We start from the raw sequence: 27,279 nt of genomic DNA on the forward strand, positions 1-27,279 counted from the left end.
GCCATCCCTACACATCTCCTAGTTTTTACGTACTTTTATATTACGCAAACCTGACGGTAGGTTCCTGCAAGTATGATAAGCTGTGGGGGGAGGCTTGTGAAACAGTTTCTAGAAAACTTTTTTTATGCCTTTTTATATGATCCTGTTTTTCTTCCCATTTGAAATTAGAAGCGTTGATCCCTCTGCCTGTTTGTGTCATTCCAACTTTTGCACCTATTGGTGTCAATAGCATTGACACCTCCTTGCTGAAAATTTTATCTATCACCAAATTGCGTAAAATAGAGGTCAATCCATGCAATAGCCTCAATAAAATTGTTGCGTGAGTTCATCTTTTATTAGGTATCTTCAAATCCTTGAAACTGGTTATGCCTGCGAATTCATCTTCTGCTAGACATACTCGAAACGAAGATTTGGTATCACAGTGAATGATGCTAGTTGTATTGGCTGCCCCATCGCAACAAAATATAGGTGCAAAGTGTTCTCATGTGGTCTCTATAAAGCATTAATGTTATAAATAATGTCAAAGTGTCAATAACATTAATGTTAGTGCAAAGATTTTTTAGAGTAACAACTGACATACGGATAAAAAGTGAATTTGAAATTTGAATAGCGATGGCGTGGCAGTCATTTAAACTTGCTTGTGAAAAAAAAAACTTTATACCGACAGTGTATAAATATTAATCCCCAACTTATAAACGTGAAAAAGCATTGGAGTCAAGTGGTGTGCATTTAGTCTTCGGATAAATTTTTTATACATTATCGGTGTATAATTTTTTTTACATGAGCATATTTAAATCATGTCATATAACATGATTTGAAATTAAATCATACACATTTGATATATGTCCAAAGTTGTTAGTGCATAAAAAGTTAAATACTTAGTCTTTAGGGTTTGGTGCTGTTTACTTGTTTGATTGTCATGTATTTAAATTTGAAATTTATATTATGCACATGTAACATATATTTAAAGTTACTAGTGTAAAAAAATTACTATACTATTAATTTTTACCACATATTACCAACCCATGGAAAATTTGAATTTGATCAATTCCTACCTCTTACTCAAATGATAACCAATGTGAACCATAATGGTATGCACTTGAATTCATTTCGCTCTCTGATTTTAAAAGCATGTTTGCGCGTAATTTTTTTTTTTGGGAAAAATGCAAAAAAAAAAAAAAAAGCTCCTTTAATTGGGACAAATATGTAAATTAGCTTCGTGTGATTTGGAACCTATAGATGAACTAGTGGTGCAAATGAATCGAGTCAAATCGAACTTTGACTTAATTGAGTTGAGTCTTAACTTAATTTTATCAAACTTGACCTCGACAAACTCTCTATGCAAAGTTCGAGTTTGAGTTCGATTCAAATTTGAGTTTAAAAATAAAAAATAATTATATAATTTTTTAAAAAATAAATAAAATAATACTTTTGCTTAACAAATAATAAAATTTTGGGGATATATTGTAATTTTATTATTAAAATAACAAATATATATATAATTAAGTCGACTCGCGAGTTAACGAGTTGAGTATTTTTGAACTCAAATTCGACTTGTTTAGTTCGAATTCGACTCGAGCTCAATGTTGAATGTTTTGACTCGAGTTGCGTGCGAAACGATGCTTGCAAGCAACTCGACTCATGTGCAGTCCTAATATTAACATGGTCTGAATTAAAATGAAATAGTCAGTTTTTTCCGACTACATTTATGGTCAAATAAAAATAATAATAAGAACAATCAAACTGTTTAACTGGAATAGCGATGGAATTATCAACGTGCCCTTTAAATTGAGTTGAGAATGTATTGCAAGGGAGCCATAGGGTTACGGTCAAATTCTTCTTCCCCCTATTAACAAACAAGGCGCTTGAAATTCTTGGGAAAATTTTGTTGAGTTGATTTAAACTCAACCAAAAAATCTTTCACCCAAAGAAATTTCAACTTTCCCTTTGGATAAGTTCTACAATTTAATCCCACAAAATAGCAAGAAAGCTAAGGAAACACGTTTTGGAATTTGAAACTAATATCAAGAGTAACATATAGCCAAAGTCCTCCATGATTCAACCTAATTTCAGGGTAATTTGGCAGCAATACAAGTTATGCAACTTTTCAGAAAAGGAGTTTTACAGCGCCATTTTTGATGAAAAAATTGACGGGGCTTTGGCCTCGGCTAAACCATGATGGCAGCTGTGACCTATTCTCCTACTCTCTTTGTTGAGCTTGAATGGTGTAGACTTGTGGGCTAATTTAGAGAAAGAAATTTGAGATTTGGATTTTTCAGGGCTATCAAAAACGCCTCTCAATTGTCTTTTTTGGATTATCGAAAGAAAGAGAAAAACATTTTATTACTTCACTAACTTTAAAACATCAAAACCACAAATGAAAGTTTTTTTTTATGTGAAAGTATTATTTGGTAAATATTCGAATAATTATAAAAGCGTGAGTTGCCGCTGGGCTTTTACACTTGATATAATCACTGTTGCATAATTTCACTTTGCGTCTTTTAACTATACCTAACCTCTTGCCTTGTTCTTGAGCTCAAAAAAAAAAAAAAAAAAAAAAACCTCTTGCCTTGTTCTTAAACCTTAAAATTGGACACTTTAGTCCTAAACTCTAAAATTTATTCTACTTTAATCTCCAAAATGTACAGCTTATCCCATTTTAGTCCTTAAAATATAAAATTATTTTCATTTTGGTCCTTAAAGTATACCCGCTTAAATCTAGAATCTATTCTACTTTCTCAAAGGTATTACTTTTTTTTTTTTGGTCAAAATCTCAAAACATCATTCAAGTAGGACAAAGCTTACAGTTTAAGGAATAAAGTATCACATTTTGAAATTTAAGGATCAAAGTAGGAGTTTGTATTTGACAATAAGAAAATGATTTGATGCTTAATTTTGAAAACCTCTATGACAACAACACATTGTATCAAAAGTCAAAACCTACTTTTGCAATCACGAGTTAATTTTAGTTATAGTTAATAGAGTGAATGGCCCAAAAGGTCACTAAACTATTAAAAATGGCATCCTTTGGTCACTAAACTTTTTTTGTGGCCAAAAAGGTCACTAAACTCGCAAAAGCTCTCCAGCGTAGTCATTTTACCGAATTTCAACGGTTTCTCATCCGGTGGCATGGGCAACGTGGAATGGAGGAATATAGTCAAAGGGTAAAAATGTCCAAAAGATTATTGAAACAGGTGAAGCCATAGATTGTCTCGTTCCCAAACCACTTTTGAACCCCTAGATTGACTTCGTCTTCTCCGGCGATAAAAATAGAGACTGTAATTTAAAATGAGAAAGGGGGAATGATTAAAGGCAGTGGCAATAATTATAGAGTATTATCGCTGACTTGAAGAGAAGGGGATGGGGATGGGGAATGGTGGTGGTGTGAATAATTGTTGTTCTGCACTCCCTCCTCCCCCTACCATTGAGTAGAAACTGGTACGCACACAAATCAGAGAGAGAGGTAAGGCCCTGAGATTCTTCTTTTACCTTTACCTTTTAGGCTTTATTCATTTTCTTTTCTCTGAGAAGAATGGGATAGCATAGCACTCCCTTCAACGACTGCCCTCGGCAACCCACTGGTGACGGGTGAGAGCACACGGCTGCAGAAATACAAAAAAAAAAAAGTATCATTCTTTTCTTTTCTTTTTCTGTAAAAGAAAAAAAACATTTTTCTGGGTAAATATATATGTAGTGGAGTCACTCTTCTTTCTTTTTTTTTTTTTGGCCGGGTGTAGTCATTAGAACTACCAAGACTCTTTCCAGCTCAGCTAGGTGGCCGGCGAAGGAAATCGAAGACTAAGCAAATAATGGGTATGGCTCGAAAGACCACGTTGAGAAAGCAGTGATGAAACTTGTGGGCTCAAAGGGGTCATCGTCGTCGGAGTTGGATATGGGGTTGGGGTTAGTGGTGGGACGGATAGAGAGAGTGGGGAGGTCGGAAGTGACGAGACAGAGAGGAGAGTGAATCTCGGTCACAGCTAGTAAACTTCTGCACTGGGTCAAATTGGAAAGTGAAGTGTTCACAGCCAGTAAACTTCACCGGAGAAGACGAAGTGAATGTCGGTTGATTGGTCAACTTTGGGAACGAAACAGTCTGTGAGTTCACTTGCCCCAATAATCTTTTGGACATTTTTGCCCATATCAGAATATTTATTCAATTCAAGACCCTTGTAACCGGATGAGAAACCGCTGAAATTCGGTAAAATGACTCCGCTGAAAAATTTTTGCGAGTTTAGTGATATTTTCGGTCATAAAAAAAGTTTGGTGACTAAAGGATGCCATTTTTAATAGTTTAGTGACCTTTTGGGCCATTCACTCTAGTTAATATGAAAATTATGTTAGTAGGCAATTTGAATCAACCCGTATAAGCTATTTATGGTCCTGAGAGTGTATCTTGATTTGTAGTGATGACCAGAGTCGAATCTATCTAAACTCTGCTTCTACTCAAAAAAAAAAAGAAAAAAAGAAGTTGCTCCGTAATAGAGAATTAAAGACGCATCCTTATTTAAAATTCCACCCTCTTCTTCTACTCAAGATGTACATGTCTTGAGTTCGAATCTGCTTCTCTTCCTCGTTTTGTAAATCTCGTACCTCTTTAAATAGAATAAATTGAAAAAAAAAAAAAGAAAATTCCAAGACTACTACTACCTACTCGAAAGTCCAATGCTCAATGCAATACTAGAGGACAATGCAATACTCAAAAGTCTAAACTAATAAGTGGGTCGAGTCCAATAAAAAATGGAGAGATTAAAGTTCCATTACCACGTGTTTCAGGCCGAAATCCAAACCAAGCAAACAGCCCTCATCTGTACACCAGGGCGGGTACGAGAGCGCCTAACGGACGGCCCTCAAATTAATCTCCAGTCGGTCTAATCACCTCCAGATATATAACTGCTCATTGACGTGGTTCCCTTCGTATACGGTATACCCCCACCGAGGCGAATTCTATCAGAACTGATCAAATCCAACCGTAAGCCGTAGTTAACAGAAGTTAGGGTTTTCTGTTTCTGTAGCAAGATGACGAGGCGCAGCCGTGTTGGTGGGAAACGTGAGAAATAACCGATGGGTAAGAGCAGCGGCGCCAATCGTGTTCGCGGCAAACGTCAGAAATTGAAGCCGGAAAAGGAGCGCAAAGTTGGAGGTGAGAGCAGCGGCGGCAAACGTCAGAAATTGAAGCCGGAAGCGGAGCGCAAAGTTGGAGGTGAGAGCAGCGGTGGAGGATCATCGTGGGGAAAAAACAAATGCGTTTCTCCACCACCACCAGCTGAAAAAACATCGCTTCCTCCGAGGCTGGGTCTCAAGGAGTCAAGGACTTATGAGGAATTTATCAGGAATGCCCTAGCAAGAACTCGCGCTCGCCGTTGTAATCCTTATATTGGTTTCGAGCCATTCGGCGGCGAAAAGATGGCCGACGAGAGTACCATTGAACGGTACCTCGAACAGATCGAGGAGAGCGATGTTAGTATTCTCTCCCATTCTCTGTCCTTCCTTCCTTTCCTTCCTTCTCCGGTGGTATTTAACGATATCACCTACTGTTCTTTTTCTTTTTTTAATCTTTCTTTGAGCATCAGCATATATACCGGCGGGAATGATAATTGTGAATGTTGGATTGATTTACTTTTGCAGGGTTTTGACATAGATGTTTTTCCGGGTGGTCCTGAGGCTATCTATGTCCCCATTAGAAATTTTAAGAATGATCCTCAACTTTACAAAGATCTCGTTGAAATGGCTATCATGGCACTTAAAGAGTTCAATGATAAGAACAAAGATACCAAGGTTTACTGAATTCTTTCCCGCATTTCCCCATCCTTATATTTGCGTTTGTGTCCGTTTTTATACTGTTGCTCCTCCTTGTGATCTACTTGTTGGATCATTACTTTTCAGATTAATTATGGAGTAGTTGTTTTTTTTTAGGGTGTACCATTTGGGTTTAAAGATATTGAGAAGGTAACTTCATACATGTGTGCTGGTGAGGTCTTTCACATTACCTTCCAAGCTGAAGAGGCTGAAACTGCTGAGCTCAAGACCTTTCAAGCTAAGGTTTATGAACGTTTCCGGGAGGACTAAAGAATGGTTATGCTCGTTAGGCTGAAAAAAATACTAGATTAATGATAGTGTTGGATGATACAAGCACAGACTGTTCTGTCCCTCTCTGTATTAATGCATTTACATGTGGAGTTTCTGTCTAATATGTCGTCGTCTTAGTATGTTTATGTCTTTTCTGTAGTATGACGACTTATTCAGTCTAGTACCTAAGACTTGAGATAACTGGGTGCCGTTGCCCTTTGAGATGAAGTCTCTCAAACATTGTGACCCGAGAGTGTCATATATGGAGCTATTGTGGGTGCTTGTCTTGACAGTTTAATTACGGTCTCCAGTTCCAGTTACTGTTTAACTAGGTGAGAAGTTTCTTAGATCTTTCAATGCTGTTATTTTCGTGCTTCTATGCAATTACAGGTTTGAGTCGTTAAATTTACATTCTATTTTGATAGGAAGGCATGCTCGACTACATTGTAGACAATTTACACTACCTTTGTGTTCGTAAATTTCATGCGTCCTGTAAAATTTGTCAAGAAGGTCCTTGAACAATTGGAAAAGATACAGTGGAACATTCTTTAATATTTACCTTAGATGCATAGATTCAGCCATTTATTGAACTATTCACTGGAGAATTTTGCATACTTCTCCACAGCATTAGTTTGGCATGGCTGTGTGTTTTCAGATTTTCAGACATGTACCTTCTGTACATGTGCTTTGAAGGCTCTAGAGGTACTTGTGTTGTCGTTTAGTTTCATTTAAATTTCTGTGTATAGGTGGCATGGGTGAGTTTCACCAGCCATAGCATATTTAGGACTAAAGATGCATGCTGAGTTTGTTTAGCTTGAAGGTTTTTGTTCTCTTAATCAACATTGACTTGATTGTGCTTCATGAGTAAATTTTGATGTCTGTTAGCATCGTTTCTGGTGTGATTTTGCTGGTTTTGGCATGTTTTGTGTGGATGCAATCTACGGGCGCTGTATTATAGATTGAAAACCTCTTGGGAGTTTTGGATTTGAAATTTGTGGGCTGTGGAGATATTAGTTAATTTTGTTTGTAGATGAATCTTGTATTTCGTATTGTGGTAATGAAATCTAGTAGCATGAGGAACCATTACTGCACTTATATCGCTTGATGCACTCCTTGCTATCATGATGATATCTTAGCCTACTAAATGGCCAAATTGTTCATATTAGAAATGTTTAATTGACTGCAGTACGTGGTATGCTTAGTTTATGCAGAACTGCGCCATTAGTGGTAAAGTAGGCTATTTTGTGTTCCTATTTTTAATCTGTGCCCTTCATTCTGGTTTAGAACTTGGGTCCTGGGATGGTTTCACAGGCACTGTTGAAGTTTATCATAATTGCACAAAGCTTACCTCGGGTTTTTAATAATTAGACTCACATCTCCTAGTTTTTACGTGCTTTTAAATTACGCAAACCTGACGGAATCTTCCTGCAAGTATGATAAGCTGTGGGGGGAGGCTTGTGAAACAGTTTCTAGAAAACTTTTTTTATGCCTTTTTATATGATGCTGTTTTTCTTCCCATTTGAAATTAGAAGCGTTGATCCCTCTGCCTGTTTGTGTCACTGACTTTTACACCTATTTATTGACACCTTGTTGCTGAAAATTTTATCTATCACCAAAATTGCGTAAAATAGAGGTCAATCCATGCAATAGCCTCAATAAAATTGCTGCGTGAGTTCATCTTTTATTAGGTATCTTCAAATCCTCGAAACTGGTTATGCCTGCGAATTCATCTTCGCTAGACATACTCGAAACGAAGATTTGGTATCACAGTGAATGATGGTAGTTGTATTGGCTGCCCCATCGCAACAAAATATCGGTGCAAAGTGTTCTCATATGGTCTCTATAAAGCATTAATATTATACTCCTTCTGTCCCACTTTGATAGTTCTGTTTTTCTTTTTCGTTTGTCCCCAATTGTTGTGCACTTTTCAATTGAAAAATGTAGTTGTATTTTAATTTTTCTAAAATACCCTTATTCAATGTAAGTAGTTATTATTATAAACCTATCTCATTTAATGTGAGTTGATTTTTTTTTACTATCAATTTAAGTTTTCATAAAGTTGTACTCTAATTAATGTGATGGTATTTTAAGAAATTAGCTACCTAAATTGATTGTTTCAACAAAATTAATTATTTTTTTTTAAACTGTGTGAAAAAAAATCAGGACTATCAAAGTAGGACAGAGGGAGTATATAATGTCAAAGTGTCAATAACATTAATGTTAGTGCAAAAAATTTTTAGAGTAACAGGTGACATATGGATATAAAGTGAGAGGGAGTATGTAATGTCAAAGTGTCAATAACATTAATGTTAGTGCAAAAATTTTTTAGAGTAACAGGTGACATATGGATAAAAAGTGAATTTGTAATTTGAATGGTGATGGCATGGCATTCATTTAAACTTGCTTGTAAAAAAAAAAAAAAAAACTTTATACCGACAGTGTATAAATATTAATCCCCAACTTATAAACGTGAAAAAGCATTGGAGCCAAGTGGTGTGCATTTAGTCTTCGGATAAATTTTTTATACATTATCGGTGTATAATTTTTTTTACATGAGCATATTTAAATCATGTCATATAACATGATTTGAAATTAAATCATACACATTTGATATATGTCCAAAGTTGTTAGTGCATAAAAAGTTAAATACTTAGTCTTTAGGGTTTGGTGTTGTTTACTCGTTTGATTGTCATGTATTTAAATTTGAAATTTATATTATGCACATGTAACATATATTTAAAGTTACTAGTGTAAAAAAATTACTATACTATTAGTTTTTACCACATATTACCAACCCATGGAAAATTTGAATTTGATCAATTCCTACCTCTTACTCAAATGATAACCAATGTGAACCATAATGGTATGCACTTGAATTCATTTCGCTTTCTGATTTTAAAAGCATGTTTGCGCGTGATTTTTTTTTTGGGAAAAATGCCAAAAAAAAAAAAAAAGCTCCTTTAATTGGGACTAGAGCTGGAGCTGAACCAAGTAGCTCGGCTCGAGCTCGCGAGCTACTTGGTCAACAGCTCGAGCTCGAGCTCGGTTGACCAAGCTCGAGCTCGAGCTCGAGCTGCTCGTTAGAGCTATCGAGTCGAGCTCGAGTTTGGTAATATAATACTCGAAAGCTCGATGAGCTCTATCGAGCTTTCTATAATATATATTTTTATTTTTATTATTGTGAAATGTCAATAATATCCTTTATTTAAAATTATATATAAAATATTAATTTTTATTACTTGAGCTTGATTGAGCTCGAATAAGCTCGATTGAGCTTGATTTGAATTAATTACATTTAATTAAACTCGAGCTCGAGTTCGAGCTCGAGCTCCATAAATTGATGTCGAGCTCGAGCTCGAGCTCGAATTTTAAAAGCTTGACGAGCTCGAGCTCGAGTTCGAGCCTAGTTATTTTGCCTCGAGTCGAGCTCGAGTAGTGCACTACTCGAGCTCGACTCGACTCGATATCACCCCTAATTGGGACAAATATGTAAATTAGCTTCGTGTGATTTGGAACCTATAGATGAACTAGTGGTGCAAATGAATCGAGTCAAATCGAATTTTGACTTAATTGAGTTGAATCTTAACTTAATTTTATCAAACTTGATCTCGACAAACTCTCTATGCAAAGTTCGAGTTTGAGTTCGATTCAAATTTGAGTTTAAAAATAAAAAATAATTATATAATTTTTTAAAAAATAAATAAAATAATACTTTTGCTTAACAAATAATAAAATTTTGGGAATATATTGTAATTTTATTATTAAAATAACAAATATATATATATATATATATAATTAAGCCGACTCGCGAGCTAACGAGTTGAGTATTTTTGAACTCAAATTCGACTTATTCAATTCGAATTCGACTCGAGTTGCGCGCGAAGTGATGCTTGCGAGCAACTCGACTCATGTGCAGTCCTAATATTAACATGGTCTGAATTAAAATGAAATAGTCAGTTTTTTCGACTACATTTATGGTCAAATAAAAATAATAATAAGAACAATCAAACTGTTTAACTGGAATAGCGATGGAATTATCAACGTGCCCTTTAAATTGAGTTGAGAATGTATTGCAAAGGAGCCATAGGGTTACGGTCAAGATTCTTCTTCCCCCTATTAACAAACAAGGCGCTTGAAATTCCTGGGAAAATTTTGTTGAGTTGATTTAAACTCAACCAAAAAATCTTTCACCCGAAGAAATTTCAACTTTCCCTTTGGATAAGTTCTACAATTTAATCCCACAAAATAGCAAGAAAGCTAAGGAAACACGTTTGGAATTTGAAACTAATATCAAGAGTAACATATAGCCAAAGTCCTCCATGATTCAACCTAATTTCAGGGTAATTTGGCAGCAATACAAGTTATGCAACTTTTCAGAAAAGGAGTTTTACAGCGCCATTTTTGATGAAAAAATTGACGGGGCTTTGGTCTCGGCTAAACCATGATGGCAGCTGTGACCTATTCTCCTTCTCTCTTTGTTGAGCTTGTATGGTGTAGACTTGTGGGCTAATTCAGAGAAAGAAATTTGAGATTTGGATTTTTCAGGGCTAGTCAATTATGAGCTTTAGTTTTGTGATTAATTTTGTTTCATGGAGATGCGAGATAGACGAAAGGTACTTTTTTAGTTAATTTTTTTGGGTGTTAGTGTTAGGTTGCCTTTGATATAACCGAAATTCAAAAGAAATAATTTTAGAAACCTCCCCTAAGGTTTTATGAAATATCACTTAGCTCCCTTGAAATTTTCAAAATCTCACTTAGCACCCCTCGAATTGACATTTTGATAATATTATTGACCCTTCTAATCAAAGGTAATATTAAAAATTTCATGTTTGAGGAGAGAGACTATTTTAGTGCCTTTAATACCCTTGAACTATAAAAATGAACATTTTACAATCCAAAAAAAAAAGTACTAAATTGGAACCATCTTAAAAATCAGAGGATGAAAGATGATAAGATTTTGTGTTACAACTAATAGTCACTTTTATAGTAGAGAGAGATAGTAAAAGCAACTACTATTTTTAAACCATTTTTACAAATAAAACTCTACATAGCGTTGAAGGCAATTAACATGTAAAAATCACACATTTGAGCCAAAAAAAAAAAACTTAGCAATAAATGAAATCCAAATGCAATATCATATTGAGAATTTACTCAAAATAGATCGACATTTTTATGGGTGTGAAATATGAAAATTTTACTAAAGTTAGAATTTGAAAAACCGTAGACTGGGGTTTCGATTGCTTCATTTCTCTCGCACTTTACATGATTAGGAACAAATAAATAAATGAAGTTGTGAAACGCAAAAAAGGGACAAAAAAAGAACCTGTAGTTATTTTGCTTCAAATGCGCCGAATATTTCATTGATTAAATCCTATATTTCATTGATATTTGCAATTCAATTATATATATAAAATATGAATGTGTGTGTATATATATATATATAGACATTGTTAAAGAAAAGCAAGAAATTTAGAGAAAGAAAAACAAGTTTAGAAAATTTAAATATTAGGATATTGTTGACAATTCATTACCTTTGATATTTGCATGTGACCCACTTATCACTTCAAGGGTGCTAAGTAAGATTTTGAAAAGCTCAAGGAAGCTAGGTGATATTTCATGAAACCTCAGCGGAGGTTTCTGAAATTATCCCAATTTAAAAATTAAAATCTGAAATTTGAATCAATTAAGTTATTAAATTGTTAAATACTAAATTCGATACATTTGAATCCATATCACATTATTATTAATTTTTTTTATATAATAACACATCTAGTCTAATTTAACTTAATCTTACTCCTACTAGGAAAGGGGAGGGAAGCTTACTCTAAGGGGTGGCTCAACTTAGTCGGAGGAACCTGATGGGGACTAAATCACCATCAGACCAGATGGATACACTGCGCACATATATGGATTTAATTTATCAGTGATCGCTTATCTTTGGGAGCAAGTTTTATCTAAAAAATTTAGTATCGCTTAATTAATTCAAATATTCAATAATTGATTATCAAACGCATCTGAGTATATTAAAATCTGAACTTATTAAGTTTAAATGCTGAATTGAGTTATTGAACAGGACTTTAATCAAATAACCATTTAACCTAATTACTAGTCATTAACAAATTACCAATTATACCAAAAATTGATCCTTTCCTTGTGCTCACCATCTTCTAGAAAAAAAAATTTAGACGAGATTTTGTTAATAATTTGCTCCATGTTCCATGGGTTACGATAAAATGGCAATGGGTGGTGTGCAATTGGAGGATTTTTTTATTTTTTGTTGTTCTTCTTCTTTTTAGGGGAGTAGTTATTGCATATCGGTTGTTTGCATTGCAGCAATTTTTTTTACTACAGTGCTTTTTCTGAATTATTTGCCCAAAAAGTTTTTCCTCTCCCTAACAATTTCTTTTTCAAATCATCCAAATAATTTCTATCCAGCTGAACGTATCAAATTGATAAGTTTACCCACCTTATATAGAGGAAAGTGCAATTTAGAGACATAATCAGATAACAGATAAACATTTAGGAAAGCAATCAAAATAATTCTACATTACTCTCCAACCAAGAAACACTCTATAGCTCAATCCTCAAAATTAAAAAATGCAAGAAAGAAAATCAGCTATATTTGAAGAGAAAATTGGAAGCCTGACAGATAATGCACCTATTATTACTTGAGTTATTTGAAAATACACAGCATAACTAAGAATCTCAAAAACATCAGAGTCCAGTAAAAAAAAAATCAGAGTAAATTCATAAGCATCTGGAAACATTTAACAAAAGCAACAGTAGATGGAAATCTTAATATATATCTTACATGTATAGAAAGAGTTAAGACTTCTACTCCCACATTGTACCACGTAGTGGCATTAGGGGAGGGAGAAAATTTTTCTTCCTTTTATGCCCTGGGAATGTTTATTACTTCTCCTAATAATATATCACTGTTGAGGTTATTTTTGTCTTTTTACATGAAATTACCATCTTTACCAGAGAAAAATAACTAGCCCCAAAACAATAACTAACTCTTGAGGGCTATTTTTGACTTTTTGCAAATAGTCTTTTGCTTTCTTTCTCAGTCTTTCTCGTCTCTTCCCCAGACAAAAGATAGCAGTAATTGCCATCAGTTCAGACTCCTTTGTCTCCGTAGTGAAAGAGAAGAAGTCAAAAATTCAAACAAAAAATAGAAGTTGACCCACATGGCAGCAAGACAAAACACTCTCTTTTTGCTTCATTTTAGCCCATCATTTTTTGTTTTCTTCTTCCTTTCTCTCCCTCTATTTCCTGTTTCTTTATTTCTCCTTTCTTTTCATTCTGGTTCAGACAAGAAAATTACTATTCCCTCTGTCCCATTCATTTGATTATACTTTCCATTTTGGAATGTCCCAAAATAATTATTATATTAGAAAAATCAAAACAACTTTTACACTCTTTTTTCAATATAACCCTTCTTTTTAATCATACATTCAAATTTAAAATTTGAATTTGATGGGGTAAAATTGAAAAGAAAAGCACAAACATCACAATCAAATCACTATTTTTAAAAAGTTGGATTCCCCAGACATAACCAAATGAATGGGACGGATGGAGTACTTGAATTCTTCCACCAGTAGCGAACTGTTCAGAAGTCCTCCATTTGCCAGTGTTCCTGCTTTGTTTTCTTTTTGCTTCAGAAGAAGCATGTTCGCAGATTTCATTTTGTCTTCATGTTCAGCTCTACTTTTTCTCCTTTGTTCCTCTCTCTGTTTCCATTCCTTCCTTTCTCTTTCATTTTCTTTCTGGTTCAGACAAACAAAAGTACCAATTGAACTCCTCCAGCACTTGATCAACAATTTGACGATCTTTTCCTCTAAATTATGGCTGCTCATCTATATCCCAACCGTGGAATTGTTCCACAAAGAGTCAATTATGTCTGCCCATCCATATCCCAACCGTGGAATTGTTCCACAAAGAGTTAAGTATGAGGTATGATTTCTACCCATTACAAGGGATATAGGTTTGTCCTTTTTCCTTCCTTTTCGTTTGCCAGTTGAGAAATTATCAAGAGTGCGAAGAAAAATCTCTAACAACTCATCGATTTTGCGTCATTATCTATTGTGTTCATAATGGCTAATACCATTGTTAGGGATATAGGTTTGTTCTTGTGTTTTCCTTTTTGTTGGCCCGTTGGCAAATTATCGACAGTGAAAGAAAAATTCCTAACAACTGATAAAGTTTATGTCTCTATATATATTAGGAACACAAAACAGTACTCACAAAAAATTCCATGGTTCTTCCTCCTTTTCCTCTGGAACGTTTCCTATTAAAGGTAACTACTCATTTTCTGTGTCTAATATTTTTGCGTACGAGTAATGAAGAGATTGGATAATCTGTCTACTTTTTATTTTGGTTGCGAAATTTCTTCAGGGGTTTAATTGCACTTTGAAAGAATTGGTGTAGAAGAGCTTGTGATTTACCATTCACAGATTTCCATAAAGCAATTGCTTCAATTTCAAGTCACTCTCCAGTCCTTCAGTACAAGCAAGTTCCGCTGTATTTCATGTGTTAGTTATAGTTTTTCAATTGTAAATTCGTTTAGTTTTGCTTATTACTTATCAACTGAATTTTTTTCCCTTACATTTTTTCTAATTAGTTGTAAGTTCCCTTGCGAGTATAAGTCCATAGGTTGTAAGTTCTGCTATTTAATAGTCAAAGTTTGCCGAGTTCCTGTTATATGTTACAACAAATTGATTCCCATAGAATGAAAAGTTTAAGAGTACTAAACCATTAGGTATCAATTACTAATCACAACAAGAAATAATAGTGCATTTGCTTCTAAAGTAATGGGAAAGATCTTCACATAATCTTTTGTTGAACAAAAGAGACGAGATAGGAGAACCTAAGGTGCTACGTATCTCATACTTCCAGTTTTTTCTTAAAAAATAAGTAAATAAATTTGGAGAAACAATCACTTCACACTAAAGAGAGAGGAAGTTTAAAAAGGAAATTATAAATGCTGCAAAGAAAGAGTCTTGCATGGTTCTCATACATTTCTTGCCTTTTCTTTTCCTGTTAATAATATACTACAACTGATTAGCAAGGAAGCATTGTCACCACTTGCTGAATAGAGATAACTAAGCTAAAACAAGTTAAATTCTCAACCTCAACTTCAAGCTTAAGTTATAGTCTTATGTAAAGGCATCAGTATGAATACCGCCATCCACGTCTTATAGATACGAGAAAAGCTTGCTAAAATCCCACTTATGAAAATGAGAATAAAAGATAAAGTCTTACACATTAAAGTTTTGCCCCACCTTGGAGATATTATTCACAAAGGTTAGGTAGGCAATAGAAGAAACAAAATTTTAAACAGAGAATTCTAATATTGAGTTTATAGGATTTTTTGTAGCTAGCTAAGAAGTGTAGAATATTAGTTTCTCAAAGTTATTTCTAGAGGCAATGAGGACAAACAAGATTTGAAGTAAAATAATTTACTTCACAAATTTCAATCACCTTTTTATCTTCCCAATCACGTTTTTATTTCACATACATCACATCATAAAAAGTATTACAGTAATTATCTCATATAAATCATCCAAATAAACTCTTATCCAAACAAACTGAATGTGTTTTGTTTTATAGAACTCTCAAATATTAAATCCACAATATGAGAAGTTGATTGCATAAAATTCACATCTTTGTTGAGGAAAAGTTTTTGTGATATTCTGGCACTAAGTTGAATCTAGGTCTACTATTGCAGTTTTAAATTACTATATACATGATATTGGTTTTATATCTACTATCTTGATTTAGTGTTTTTGGTTGCTTGAATTTTGGCATTGAAATTTGTGGATGAAATTATTGATATGTCCATTCTGGTATTTCTTAATATTTCAGCTGCTTTTCTCCTTTGCAGATTGGCATTCATTTAAAGTGTGCCTAATTATACTTTCTCTTTTTCTAATTTTTTTCTCCTGTGAGTATAGTTTAAACATATTGGATAATTTGTATAGTTTTACACTGACTGATACCTTTCTTCTGCATTTTATTTTGGTTGCCAACTTTGTTCAGGGGGTTAGTGACAATTTAAAAGAGTCGGTGCTAAAGAGGCTTTTGTTTGGGATTGACAGATTCGTATTAAGAAATTGTTTCAATTCTAGGTCATTTCTTCTATTCCTTCACTACATCCAGCAATTTTTGTGCTTAAATTTTGCTCTGCTTGACTATCACCCTGAAGAATATCATAACTGAATCTATACTTATATCACTTTTCTTTCTCACATTTTGCCTTTTACTATTTAATCACTCTGATTCGTCGAATACGACAATCTCAAACAATTAGTCTGATGTTTGTATCTCTTGGTCAGCTGCTTGTATCTAGCAGTTTGGATTTCATAAATATAGAAGTTAGCTTTACTCTCTTCATTAGCTATCGCTAGTCACATTTTGTTACTGCTACTTTCATTAAAATGAAAAGAAAAAGGAATGCAACTAAAAGCTTTAGTTGTAAGTTCATTTGATTTCACTTATTAACTGATCGTATACTTTATATGACTGTGGTGAGCCAGACTAATCAATAGATTGCTATGTATTGGAAGCAAACGAGTATGATCAAGGAAGATCACCTACTTGCTGCAATCAAAGTTGCTACTTCTACCAGGGCACACAATCTATTAGTAAGTTTTCAAGAATTACCATGAATTGCATTTGAGTTTAGTTTTATTCAATATTTGAATGAAGATTCTTATCTCACAAAGTATGCTCCAACCATTAAGATTTTATTAACAGCATCTTTTTATTAAGAAAAAAAGAAGAAGCAAAAGTCATGAAATTTTGATGAAATCGAAAGATGCTTCCTTGCCTGACTTAGTCCACATCAAGTCCATTTTATAAGCATATCACCAATATTTTCCATTTTGCATTTTCGTATATAAACTTACAGATATTACTGCTATTTTACCTTTTTTATTCTTATTCATGGTTCTGGTCATGGTATGCTAGAAATAAAGAGCTTGATATATTTGATTATCGTGGGCAGTCAATGAACGCAAAAATGAAAAATGGACTTCACAATAGGAATGTTTTAGGAACCTAGACGTTGTACGCAATTAATGTGGGCTTTCCATTTGATTCGGAAATAGTAGCAGCAGCAACCCGCCTTGCTCTTCACTTCCCCTATTATGGGTCTTCATTGGTAAGTTTAATTTGCCCTCTTTTTTGTTTTGTTATCTTTTTTACATAACAATAGCAGACAAATAAATAGATTGCTATACCTATGCTCTGATCGTAGATATTAGTCATATGGACACCGGAGCAGTGGTAGATTTTCAATGTTAATTGATAACCAAATTGCTGATTTGTTATTATGTATCTCATGCACCTGCTTGTCAAAGAAATCAATGTTAACCGTTAATGGAAAGAGAAAGATGAGATGGAAGCTCTTGAATGAGTTGTTCCACCCACAGTACTTTGTAGAGTAAGGAATTTTGTGACAGTAGAAACCTTGAGTCAGTTTATAGAGTTGCAATTGAAATCAACATGGGGGAAGAGCTATGTTTTCGGACTCGGACCAGACATAGACTCGATTGAGCTTAGGAGTCAGGAGTCAATGGGTTCAACCGAGGTCATTCGGAGATTGAACTGGATGACATCATAAATACGTCATATATATATATCTTTTTCCTGCAAATCAAATTTACAAAATATAACCAAAAACCAGTGATCCAAATTCATATCCAATTCCCCAAATTGCACATGTTTAATTTGAACATCCTTAATTTGCTTCCAAAGATTGTTAAGCAATTTTGTGGGAGACTTTGTAGTACATACTAAACTATACTTAGATTCATATGTATTCAGCTGCAATACATAAAGATAAGAGAAAACAAAAAAGTAAAAGTCAGTTTAATACATTCTCGCTACATTTACATAATTTGATGACATTTTCAGTTGCATGGTCAATCAACAGAGTCTTCTACATGGTTAATCAACCTTTGAGCTAGCTTAGCAGTCTACTTCCGTCCTACCCCAGTTAAGCCAAAAGAGAAAAAGAAAAACAAGAATGCCAAAAAAAAATAAAAAGAAAGTGATAAGTGAATGCTAAATATCAATCTAAAACACTGATTTCAACTTTCAAGCAACATAAGAGGTAGTTTTTAACTTCAACGTCTAAAATCTAATTAGTGTCTATTACTTGTGCCAAAAAAATTAAAAAAAAGTAGTTATCTAGTTTCTGCAATTCCAACTTAAAGTAGCCATCCTGATTTCTGCATATCTCAGGAACCAACAATGGAGTTACCAAAAAATGCATCCCAAAATTTTCAGTAATTTTACATTTCCTCAAACACATAGAAGGCAACAAAGGAAATCCATTAATTCAAATAAAAGAATTAAGAAAAAGTCCCCAATAAAGCTCTTGCACGTGTTTTGCCTGAAATTTAACAAATAGATCATGTGAAATTAAATTAACGAGTGCCTCCACATTGCTGGTCATTCACGCTTTTCCCTACATCAAAATTAGATAGCATTTACCCCAATAATGCAATTGGTGTATAGAGCTTGTACTCCCTTCTAGGAACTTACTTGGAGATTTCAGATGCGCCGTCGGCAATGGCGACAAAGATCGGTGGCAGCAAGAAGATGGAAACAAAGCGACAGAGATTTTAGAAATTTAGGGCTGGAGTGAAGTGAAGTCCGGGGTGTCAAATTAGGAATTTGGCTTGGGATAACTAGTGAAAGCCTGAAAAGTCAACAAAAGACAAATTTTTTTTAAAAAAAACCCGGTTCTTGCCGATTTTAACGGTTCACGGTTCAACCCGATTTTTGACCGGGTTTGACCGAGTATTAAACAGAGGGGGTTCTAGAAGAACTCGGACAGGATGAATGGCCGGTTCGCGGTTCGACCGGTCGAACCGGCCGGCCCGGTCTGAGTTTAATAACACAGGGGAAGAGTTAATGGATTGTCGTCATTGTACAGTGTTAGAAATGTGAAAGTCCATGAACAAAGAGAAAATATGGGTAAATATTCTCTATCTCCTATGTTTGGCAAATATCCACTTTATGATTCTCTAACATCTCTTCTTCACATATTTGGCCTTAAGGTTAGGGTAAAGATTGCAGCATGGTAGCATTGTCTCATCTTAGTTCACTTTAGCTTAATTTTGTTGGTAAATCCAGGGATCAGGAATTTGATAAAATGAAATTCAGAGCAGCGATGAGTGAAAATTGAGATGTAGAGGCAGAAATTATCAACTATGCAAGCAATGTGATGCAAAAAATAAAAACTAAAATCTACATGCTGAAAATCAAAGCTCAAAAACAATCCATCCAAACTAGAACAAGTTCTAAATGAGGGATTCCGAGAGAAAGACATACTTTATGAACATAGTCACTCAATCAGATATTTCTGGTCTCTGATACTGTGACAGAGTCTTCCATGTTACCTTAACCTCTCTGCAAAAACATATGATTAGGAAAAATGAGCAGAATAATTACATGAACATGAAACATACAACAATCACTATAAAAAAAGGGAAATATCATAAACACTTAACTAATGAAAGTTATTTTATCTTTAACCTGAGAAGTAAAAATACAAACGACTTACCTTCTTAATTAACATGGTTAGAAGAAAGACTAGGAGGGGAAAAATGAGATGAACATGCCCAATTTAGTAAAATGATTTGTACTTAATCCAAAATGGATATGCTCTCAAAATAGTGAAAACATTTATATTAATATAATTTTTGGGCTTTTAATGCAGAAAGTAGACCATATCTCAAATCTTTCTGATTCATATGAGAACCAGGTCGGAACTTTTATATTTTCTTCCTCAAGAATCTCAGCATAGTCCTATATCAAGAAGCAATCAGGCAAAATAGACAGCAAAACATCTAATTTGCTTTAGATAAAGAAATGTTTGAGGTACACTGACATAGTCACAACTCAAAAACAATACCATAGCTTGCAATCTGTTTGGAATTGTCTCAAATGCAATCAGGTTAGCACCAGAGTCGGCAAGGACTTGAACTCTTCTTCTATGGAAATCTTTCAAAAGTCTCCGGAGTCACCACATCCCCATATATGCCACTGCAAGATTACACTTATGGACCACAAAATACAAGCCAGCTAGCCAATAACATTACCTTCTTCACTGTTCACAAATTTAGCAAGGCTTCTGCAGATCGCTCACCTTCACGCCTGAGAAGAAAAATAAATTCATGAGGAATACAATTGTATGAACTCAAGGCATGTAAGTTGTATTTACATAGAGTCAACATCAGGACAAATATCATTTTGACAAAGCAAGTAAAAAAAAAACAGAGACTTTTTGAAAACTCCGATATTTCACATACTCAATTTTTGGGATCCAAAGAACCTTTTGGAAACCATTGGATGGTTAGGTTACCAGAAACACCATATTTACTGCAAATGCTCTTATGCTCATTGCAGTCCGCCTACAATAAATATAATTTGATAAAATTTCAAAACTTAAACTTATTTTTTGCTATAATTCACAGTTAAACAATTGATTAATCTTTTAAATATTGAAATTAAATCAAATGCAAAATAGAAGATTCACAACAGCTAAGAAAGTTAAACTGATGTTGATGCCAACAAACAACCAGATAGCAATGGACCTCAGGTTCCACTTTCTCAAGATTTTAGTTATGGAAATCAAATAGAGCATATCCAGTTTGCAAGAATGAAAAGAAAAAATGTAAGCACTTTTCAAAAATATGAATGCGGACTCAGAAGTGCCATTAAATGTGGTTCAATGAACCAGAGAGAGACAGAAACAAGAAACAGAAGAAAGGAGAAGAAAAGAAAATGATGGTCTTTCACTATACTGCTCATTCAACTCTCTCTCTCTCTCTATAAATAAATATTTCGCATTTTCTACACTCCTCTCCGCCCCCCACCTATTGCTACTACTGTTCAATCTTCACCGCCACTGCGCCACACCACCTGAATCTATCTCTCTCTCTCGTTTTCTCCGCTCTCCTTTTTTCGGTTCCTCCTCTCTTGTTACTTTATGAAAGGATAAGAAGAAAAGGGAAACTTACTTTGATGGAGTATTTATTTTGGGTTCCGTTTGATTTGTTTCTCATCATTTCATCTTATGCTGGTTCCTTTTTGCTCCTACTTGCTTGCTATGTTTGCTGGTGATTTCTAGGCAGTGAAAAATCAGACCCCAACAGCCTGAGAATAGGATAGTTTTGCAGCAATTTCTGGAAAACTGTTAGGCTTCCTGGTGCTCGGTAGAGAACTAAATGGTGTATAGGTATATATAGGTATTTCCTAATCAGCCCAATTAGTTCAATATACTGCATCCACCTCCAGCCCCCATTCACTCTATCTTTCGGGCATGCACATTAGCAAATATAATCAGTACAACAACCAAAAATGTGCAATAGGCTCAGAAATAATTAATCAGTCTCTGTCAGAAGAAGATTATTCTCTCCATGTATGTAATGAATATGAAAAGTTAATAAAAAGAGAAGCTCTTGTTCAACAAAGATGTGAAAAAAATTCAAGATCAACTTAGGCATCTGATAAATCACAGCTAACTCAAGACCAGTACAAAGTCACATAAACTGCTAATGCTAAAAGCAAAACAAGCAGAAGCTAACATAAAGCAGATTACAGGCAAACATTAGTATCAAGGAAATAAAATGAACAACCAGTAGAAGACTTTTTTGAATACCTGTACAGGTGCCAGCTTAGGTGGAAGCGTAAAGCCAGGGTCATTCCCACGAGTCATGATAATACCTCCAACAAATCTCATGTTAATAGCCCATGATGTCTACCACACATGTTGCCTTTGTCCATTTTAAATGCCTTTGTCCATTTAATAGCAGACAGACTGTTTAGGGAATTGCACCTTTCATATTTCAAATACCAAATGTAGAACAGCAAAAAATTGATGCAAAACAACTATATATGGTAGGATATTTTGGAAAAGTGTTCAGCAATGAAAAAAGCTCAATAAATTTTAGCATCATCGTCAATTACACCAATTGCATGGGCCATAGAAAATCACAAAAAAGGTAAAATGGTAACACAAAAATCTTCTCAATACACAGTACAAAATGATGACAATCAAATTTTTAACTTGCATACAAGCAATCCTCTGGAGAAATGAAGCAATAAGGTAAGAAGTAAAATTGTTTTAAAAAATTTGAGAAAAAATTACTCTAACCTAAAACCCAACTCTTTCCACGACCCCCTTTCCAACCAGACCTTTCAAAATAGGCCCATGTGGTCAATATAACCACAAAATTGAGGACATATCACTACATTTGCGTATACATGTGTACGCACAGTAGTTTTCGACTTCAACAATCAACCCAGCTCTGATCTGATGTGCTATAAGTGAAAAATTAATAGCATATTCAACCTAAAGACTGTTATTTCTGTCTTTCTCTAAGGTAGCTATTGGGAAGTTTATTGTTTAGCTTTCCTGCTATACATTGATCATCCCAGAACATAATGAGAAACTGCATTTTACAATCTAATAGGCATCAGCGCATGAGCTTATCTTGGTGTAATTCTGTCTGGATGCATATAACCCATGCCCTCTATCAAATTAATAGCATGCAGCAGTGAATGCATTGGGAAGTAATGTGGTGACAAAGAAAGCAAATCTCAGGGTTTATTGAAAACAAAATTCCTTAAATGCCTAAACTTCTAACATCTTACAACTGCATGAGGCAAACTTCTCCATCAAAACTTGGTACCAATCCAAAAAGAACTTGATGCTCAGAGAGTTGAGGAGCCATTCCCCTAGTCATCCGAACATGACGGCACCAATTCACCCTCAATGCATGACAGAGCAACATAGTCATTGACCAGCATAGCGAGTTTGTAATCTCTTTCTCTCAAACTCAAGCTAGCAAAAACACAGAAGATCAAAAAGTTAGTAATGAGGTGAGATGACACTATGCATTTCACTTAACAGAGTTCAACATTCAGAAGGATCCCAGTTGACAGTCTCGCCACTTTCTGCACTCGCTCATTGGCAGCTGGAGTTCCTCCAACGACGGGCTCGGGAAGATTTGGGCTACTAAAGCGCACTTCATTCATCACAACTATAGTAGTCTTGTCCCAGTGCACTGGAAGCCTGTATACATGATGAAATTAGTAATATGAATGATAATCCTTTGTTTCATCTTTATTTGGGCTTATGCATAAGATAAATTTAAAGGCAGAACAAATACTAAATGAAAAGTAGCCGCTAATAGTAAATAACACCATAACAATCACTAAAACAACTCTTTTTAAATGATAACATACAAATGGTCATCCAGAAAGTTCTTTTCTGCATATCATAAGCCAGCTGAGTGTATTAAATATTCAAATGTGACGGTCTAATCAGTATATGTGAGTGTATATGTGCACACACACGAGAAAGGGAGAGAGAGAGAGAAATTTGGAGAAGCATTTTTTTTCTTTTTTTCTTTGGGAGGGGGGGTAAGGGAATCACCACCATGTAGCACCTCTATTAGTTTTGCCCAAAAAAGTCAGCATGCGATGCATTTAATGGATTCAAGATGCCAGAAATGCTGTGGAGTTTCACTAAAGTACCAAAGCGAACTACTTGCATTCATGTCCATGAGTCAGTTAACTGCATTTTCAAGAAGCTCAGGGGGCTTGTTCTTCTGTTCTCTTCAGAAATTTCTGATTAATACCATAGATATTAAACAATTTTAGGCTTGGTTAATCAGATGATTCTAACCAGATTCCTATATGAAGAAATGAAAACCAAATACCAAAGTTGAAAGCAGAAGACTGCCATTCAGAAGGATTGACGTGTTTCCTTGATATTGAAGTTTTATCGATCACATCAGATGAAGATTGAACGAGTAAATCATTGAGATTCAATTGGTAAATTGACCCAAAATAACACTGGATAACCAGGGTAAGAAAAGAATATACCCTGACTTAGTTTAAATGCTGCATTTTCTAGAATCATGTAACAACAACTATATCAGTATATTCTTTTGACTCTTTTCTTTCAGTTTCGCTATTAGAAAAAAAGCCTTAACCATCTTCTGAATTCTCTCTTAGTGGTGTTGGCAAGGATGTAGCAAGAAGAAATATGTTAGTCTTCTAATGAATTTAGACAACATGGATGGATTTGTTTTGCACACAACATTCATATAGTGGACAATGGCATTCGAAGAATTAAAAAGGAGATTCCGCATAGGAATAGGATTGTTTTGCAGTTTTGCTCTCCAATTCTGCATCAAACACTACTTCTGAAATGGAGTTGTTTATGCATCTGATGCTCAAGGTTAAGCTATTCTAATAGCTCAATGAACTTTATGAAATTAAGCATCTCAAACCTGATAGTACCTTTAAATGGAAGCCACACTATCTACTCAACATCTATGATCTTTCATTAGAAACAATTATTTTGATTAGTAAAGATTTCTTTTTGACGATAAACCCTTGGAGTTGTATAACCACAGTTAATTCTTGAAATAACATACCATTTAGTTTATGCAAAAATCTGCTCTTTGTCAACAATTGGATGTCATAACAACACTAGCATTACCAGAACTTATTTATCACAAAATAGAAATAACAAGTCAAGACTGCAAAGAACCAATATTTTCAATTAGCACAAGAGGACAGAAAAAACTACATAAAATATACTGAAAAATCATATTGAGAAAGTCAAACCGCTAATAGAAGATCAAGAAATAGCAATAAAGAAATGACAAACATAAAAACTTACGTTTTGAACAGAGCATAAAAAATGCTCTGAGTTTCATCTATAACATCAATCCCAAATCTTTAAGCCTCCAACTCAGCTTGCCTAAAAAATGCTACTTATAAAATCAACCGCAATAATCACAAAATAGTCCAAATCCACAACTTGGTCAGAAATTTTTTTAAAAAAAATAATTTGAAATACCTAATAACAGAGTCTTCTCTGGCTTGAAGATTATTAAGATCAATAAAACATTTCTTCAGATCAAGAAGGTCTTCACCTCGACCCAAAAAATTAAACTCCTTTATGTAATTGGCTTTCAATAGCCTAATATTCCTCTTTGGCCCTGACCCTAAATTTGTTCCTTCTTGTATTCTTCAAATCCAAAGTTAAAGAATTTCAAAACCCACAAGAAACATTACCAATTCATAATAAGTACTGTAAATGCATGCGAAAATACTGAAAAGAAAAAATGAAACTGTTTAAGGGAAAATCTTGAAAAACAAGAGGAGAAGGATATGAAGAACAAGTATGTTGGATGAGCGGTCAAAGGTCAAGACTTGGATGAATGGTCTTGATGGAGAGTATGCATCCTACTGCGAAATCTTCATTACTGTTATGCGCTTTCATGGATTTAGGCTTCTCTTCTTTTCGGCTTGTAGTTCACGTGATTTTTGAGGTTTTTGTAATGGAGTATCAGTTTCTGAAGAGAAGAGACAGAAGAGAGGGAAAAAATGGGGGAGGGAATGTACGGAAGCTCAATCGACCAAAAGAAAAATCGTGTGGTTTGGAAAGGGAAAAAGAACAAAAAAAAGGAAAAGAAAATGAAGGACAAAGAAGATAGACCACAAACAGTGCTCTACAAAGGTCTCCCCTCAGCTCACCTGCTCTCTGACAAGAGGAAGAAGCAAGAAACGAAGAGGAATAGAAGAGAAGAATTAAAGGTGAAGTGAGGGCGACCAAACTTGCCACCAATCTCCTAGTGAGGACGCTTGGAACTGAAATGTGTAGGGTTAGTGGAGCATTTGTTCGTTTCAGCAGAAGCTGAACTCCCAGCTAAGTAGAGTGTATGGGATAAAACGTACATTACCCACACACCCCTCAAAGAAAAATAGAAATAAAAAATACAACAAAAGGTCGGGAAGTAAATAGGTGCAGACCAAAGGGTTAACACCGTAATATCAACAAACCTCAGAGCCCAATGAAGACAAGACATTACGAAACAACCGCCTGACTGTTTGACCAGAAACCGAGCCCCACATCAATAGCACATCTATACGGTTGATCAGAAGCGAATCATATGGTACCACGTGGCGGATAAGACGCCGACGTGGAACCGCAGCTTTCACACTAGTCTATATGGTTGACTAGGAGGGTAAGTGAGATTGTATAAATTAGTTGCCCAATTATATGTCTACTAAGTTTGTATTTTTTCTAAAAAAAAAAGAAAAATATATTATTATGGGAGTCATATGAGTTAAAAGGGTGTCAATGTATAAATGCAATTTTGCGTAATGATATTAAATTAGAAATTAGTTTTGCATTAATTATTTAGGGAGTTGATAGCTATGATGCATATATACAAGCAATATCAATTCTCAATTGGTATGCGACTTACATTCATACGAGTGTGATAATGTACTTTGTCACCGTGACTTTTGTATGTGCCAAAATCAACTGTGAATTTAACTTTCATATGTTACAACCAAAGCTTCACATTTTATTGTGAAAATTAAGGATGATGCTATCTGATAGTTTATAAATTTTTAAGCTTCACATTTTATTATGATAGGTAAGGATGATGCTATCTAATAGTTGATAAATTTTTGAAACCAAACACTTGATAATTCGAGAAACACATGATTCAGATTAAAATGACAGAACTCCAATAAAAATCTGTAGAATTTCCACACTATTCAACTCTCTACTTTTGCTGTAACTTCAGGCATAGAGAAAAAGAAAATGAGCTGAAAACCACAACATAAATAGAATAAAGGCAATTTCAATTTACTAAAAATTACTTGTGTCCTATAGATCAATGCTTGATCGTGCTAAGAAGTTTGGATTATTTTCTCAGGCAATAAATTCAAGAAGTTCAGGAGGATAAGAACATCTTTTGTAGAAAAACAGAAGAGCCGATGGAAAAAAAAGATAAAAAAAGTAGGCATTTAAATCACTTTTGTAGAAAAATAAAAGAGCCAAAAAAAAAAGAAAGAGAAAACAACAGTTAAATAGTTTCTAATTTTAAATTCAAGTTAGCATCAACTCATGTAGCTTAGTCTTTGCTTTGAGTTGATTGAAGCTAAAAAACCACAACCAAACGGTTCCAAATAAATTGAGTTATTTTAGCTTTCAAAGGAATCTTCAATATCAAAGGTTCCAATAGGTTCCAGAAAATGCAACCAATAGTTTCCAAAAAAATTGATTTTCTGAATTTTTTGTAGAAAAATACTGTAGTGATTTGATATATGTGAGGTAAAAAGGTGCTTGGAAAATATGTTCACGAATAGCGTAGCAATTTT

General features: G+C 34.5%; 1 protein-coding gene and 3 long non-coding RNA genes across 9 annotated transcripts; 3 read left to right on the forward strand and 1 right to left on the reverse strand.

The window, feature by feature from the left end:
* The first annotated feature begins 4,750 nt into the window (after positions 1–4,750).
* LOC113731725 (uncharacterized) lies at positions 4,751–6,367 on the forward strand. The gene is made up of 3 exons (XM_027257123.2): positions 4,751–5,460; positions 5,629–5,778; positions 5,917–6,367. The coding sequence occupies exons 1-3, from the start codon at positions 5,065–5,067 to the stop codon at positions 6,067–6,069; spliced, it is 699 nt and encodes a 232-aa protein (XP_027112924.1). The 5' UTR covers positions 4,751–5,064; the 3' UTR covers positions 6,070–6,367.
* Positions 6,368–14,046: 7,679 nt separating this feature from the next.
* On the forward strand, positions 14,047–14,752 carry LOC140037238 (uncharacterized). The gene is made up of 3 exons (XR_011841157.1): positions 14,047–14,193; positions 14,297–14,368; positions 14,467–14,752. It is a non-coding gene; the product is annotated as an uncharacterized lncRNA (long non-coding RNA).
* A 1,170-nt stretch (positions 14,753–15,922) lies between these two features.
* LOC140036906 (uncharacterized) lies at positions 15,923–18,124 on the forward strand. The gene is made up of 2 exons (XR_011840484.1): positions 15,923–16,199; positions 16,608–18,124. It is a non-coding gene; the product is annotated as an uncharacterized lncRNA (long non-coding RNA).
* Positions 17,779–25,825, reverse strand: LOC113721273 (uncharacterized). 6 transcript variants are annotated; one of them, XR_011840483.1, is made up of 5 exons: positions 24,962–25,825; positions 24,782–24,862; positions 21,746–23,161; positions 20,394–20,495; positions 17,779–20,238 (listed from the first exon to the last, which is right to left on the reverse strand). It is a non-coding gene; the product is annotated as an uncharacterized lncRNA (long non-coding RNA). The 6 variants fall into 6 exon arrangements; XR_011840482.1 differs by lacking the exon at positions 20,394–20,495; XR_011840481.1 differs by having other exon boundaries at positions 17,779–20,495.
* Between the last annotated feature and the right edge of the window lie 1,454 nt (positions 25,826–27,279).

Source organism: Coffea arabica, chromosome 2e (genome assembly GCF_036785885.1).
Source record: "Coffea arabica cultivar ET-39 chromosome 2e, Coffea Arabica ET-39 HiFi, whole genome shotgun sequence".
NCBI lineage: Eukaryota > Viridiplantae > Streptophyta > Magnoliopsida > Gentianales > Rubiaceae > Coffea > Coffea arabica.

Excerpts from the sequence above, each read along its gene's own strand:
- LOC113731725 (XM_027257123.2), top strand. The coding sequence starts at position 5,065 with ATGGGTAAGAGCAGCGGCGCCAATCGTGTTCGCGGCAAACGTCAGAAA. Across the intron at positions 5,461-5,628 it reads AACAGATCGAGGAGAGCGAT|GGTTTTGACATAGATGTTTT; the intron begins GTTAGTATTCTC and ends TTACTTTTGCAG. Across the intron at positions 5,779-5,916 it reads ATAAGAACAAAGATACCAAG|GGTGTACCATTTGGGTTTAA; the intron begins GTTTACTGAATT and ends GTTTTTTTTTAG.